Raw genomic sequence first — 3,107 nt, forward strand, 5'->3', positions numbered from 1 at the left:
CCAAGTGCTGGGATTAAAGGCATGCGCCACCACACCCGGCCCTAAGAGTCGATCTTAAGTGCTCTTACCACATACAAAAAAACGATGTGAAGCACTGAATTGGCTAATACATTCTGCAGGCAGCAGTTCTCAACCTGGGGGTCATGACCACTAGGAGTGGTAAACCACCCTTTCACAGGGGTCGCCTAAGACCATCAGAAAACACAGAAGTTTGGATTATGACTCTTAACAGTGGCAAAATTGCAGTTATGAAGTAGCAACAAAAATAACTTCATGAATAGGGCTCACCACAATATGAGGGTCTGTATTAAAGGGTCACAGCATTAGGACATTTGAGAACCACTGCTGTAGGGTGTACCTATACCAAAACATTGAATACTATATAAAAATGTATCCATTAAAGTAAGGAAAAAAATGTTAAAAGACAGAACATACTTGCCAAATAAATACCTTTAATGGAGCCCTATTTCTCATGCAGGATCTGAGAACCTGATCCATGTGTCATGAGATTTATGAGTCTTGTGTAAGATTGCCCTGGTACCCCATTAACATGCTGTACAAACTGACAGTCTTTGAGACACAGCCACAGGTTGCAGTGGTTTCCATAAACCAGGGGTGGCTTTGCTGATGTCAGCGTGTCCTGTGAAGGTATATATTTACAAAGTTAAAAAAAAAAAAAAGTGCCTCATTGTGGCAGTATGGCTGAATTTAATTAGCTCAAGTGTCTTTTTTTCCTCCCTCCCACAGGTTAAAATTCTGTGTCACCAGTTGCTGGTCCAGGTGTGTGACCTGCTCAGGTTAAAGGATAGTCACCTCTTTGGTCTCAGTGTTATACAAAGTAAGTCTCATTCCACTCTCTGGTATCTTTAGCCAACTGTCTCCAAGGAAATGACATTTTAAAGTCTAAAGCCATCATGCTAATTGTGAGCTAATTGTCAGAATACCCATCAACCTCGTCATTCTTAGTGTAGTATTTCTTTTCCAATGTCAACTGATGAACTTCTTAGGTGATTTAGGATTTTTATTATTGTTATTACATTTTAGACTTAATATTGACTACATTTATGACTGTAGATGTTTATATGCCTGTTCCTTTTGCTTTGTTTCGTTTTGTTTTAATGAACCAGTCTTGATTTTTGTTGTTGCTGCTGTTTCCTTGATGACAGAGACCTGCCCTACCCATCCCGGAGGAAAGTAGATGATGGTTTTTGTCATTCGTCATTACCATCTGCAATGCTACAAATGATAATGGCTTGTGACATTACAGAACTTTTGAACATAGTAAAGCCGCCTTTCTTCTATTCAGATTCTCTTACAGTTAAAGTGTGACAGTGATGGATTAATTGAAATTTTTTTCTGTTTTTCTTCGAGTCCTTTTCTTTTTTTCTACTCAAGCAGTGTGACTGTAAAATGCAGTCATTTTCTTCCACCATTATATTAGGAATTTGCAGGGAAGGATTTCATAGACACTCTCTATCTCATGTCCCTTACTTAGCACTAGACCCCTGGGACTTACAGCCATTTGTTAAAAGCTATCTAATGGCAAAGTGTATCTAGAAATTTCTCTGCTTTACTTTTTAAATCTCAGAATATTTTAATATGCCTGTTCATCTTTTTCAAGGAGATCTACTTGTGTTTAATTATGCTTTCTACATTTATGTGGAGTGTCGTTTTCTTGGATGGTTTTAAATCTAAAGGATTGTGACAGTTTGAGAATCAGTGCTGTGAATGTTTCTATCTGCCAAGTTAGAAAATATATTGTCAGCAGATAAAGCGGGCTCCCTTTCCTCCAAAATGGGAACTGTGTTCAGTTGCTTGTCTAGGAACATGGAATGAGGAATGCAGACTGCAAGCCAGCCATTGGTCCTTCATTTCGTTCCTGTAGTAGTCAGTGTGGTGAAAGCAGGAAGGCTGACCTCCGTCTTTGGGTCTAGGAGCAGGAAGCTGCCACCCAGATTCCAGCCCATGCTGTGCTCTCAAAGGGGTTCGTCCTTCTGCACCTACAGCCAGACTGTTGATTGCCGTGGTTCAACAAGCCAGTCCACGAAAACCAGTTCATAGCTTCCTTCTGTTCCCAAACAAGAGCTTCTAAGATGCTCTTTAAAGGAGAGTGTGCGGTGTGGCGAAAGAGCGTTGGAATAGCAGTCAGGTGACCTGGTTCAGATTCTGGTTCTACTGCTGGCTAGCAGTCCCCTTCAGACATGCCACCAGACTTACCTCACTGTCAAGACACTGTGACAGACAGAAGCTGCTGCCACGCCAGCTTTGCAGAATGGGCGTGCCCTTGAGAATTTGCCCCACAGGTTTTGTTTTCTTAGTGTGGTTTTGGGTTCCCAGGTAGGTGAGCAGGAAGTATAGAGGGTTTAGAATGCCATGCACATGCAGGTATAGCTTCCCCACTGTCAGCCCCAACCCGGGGAGCCTACGCTGATACTGTATCGCCCAGAGTCAACCGGGGAGCCTACGCTGATACTGTATCGCCCAGAGTCAACCCGGGGAGCCTACACTGATACTGTATCGCCCAGAGTCAACCCGGGGAGCCTACACTGATACTGTATCGCCCAGAGTCCATCCTTCGCACTTGGCTTCCCTCCTGGCGTTTGTATCCCACAGCTTTAGATAGATGTACGCCATGTATCCACCATCGGGGTATGAAGGGTGGCTTTACTGCCCTGAAGCACTGAACCATTTTAAATTGGTGACTGACATTGTCACTGTCTGTTCAATAGTTGGGAAGAGTGTAATTCTTCAGTACTTTGAACATTGACATTTTAAGATTCAGCCAGTCTGACACGCTTTTTAAAATCCATCTAAATACCAAGAATCACAGTGTCATCCCAATTCTTTCAGTTTTGTATTGAAATACTTTCAGAGTTCCAAGAAGACAATAAGAGGCTCCTTAGGTGTTAACACCAGCATTTCTCCCTCCATCTGTGATCTACCTGCCTGTTTCCTATCTAACCACAGTGGCAACGTTACAAGTGCCCTAATTCTAAACAGTCTTTAGTTTTGTTCCAGGGGTCCTAGAACTATCCATCTTAGTCACAGGTGGCCTGATTCAAGGCTGCATCCCTCAGCCTTCCCTCCCTCAGCCTTCCCTCAGCCAT

The 3,107-nt window shown here is 42.9% G+C and overlaps 1 protein-coding gene across 6 annotated transcripts in view; it reads left to right on the top strand.

The window, feature by feature from the left end:
• The window catches only part of Frmd6 (FERM domain containing 6), a 242,514-nt gene that overhangs the window by 210,094 nt on the left and 29,313 nt on the right, over positions 1-3,107 (top strand). For all 6 annotated transcript variants that reach the window (XM_031357087.1, XM_031357086.1, XM_031357084.1 and 3 more), the window contains one exon: positions 748-838. In XM_031357087.1, coding sequence (XP_031212947.1) covers positions 748-838 — 91 coding nt within the window. The remainder of the gene's footprint in view (positions 1-747; positions 839-3,107) is intronic.

The sequence above is a fragment of the Mastomys coucha genome, unplaced genomic scaffold (genome assembly GCF_008632895.1).
Source record: "Mastomys coucha isolate ucsf_1 unplaced genomic scaffold, UCSF_Mcou_1 pScaffold6, whole genome shotgun sequence".
Taxonomy (NCBI): domain Eukaryota; kingdom Metazoa; phylum Chordata; class Mammalia; order Rodentia; family Muridae; genus Mastomys; species Mastomys coucha.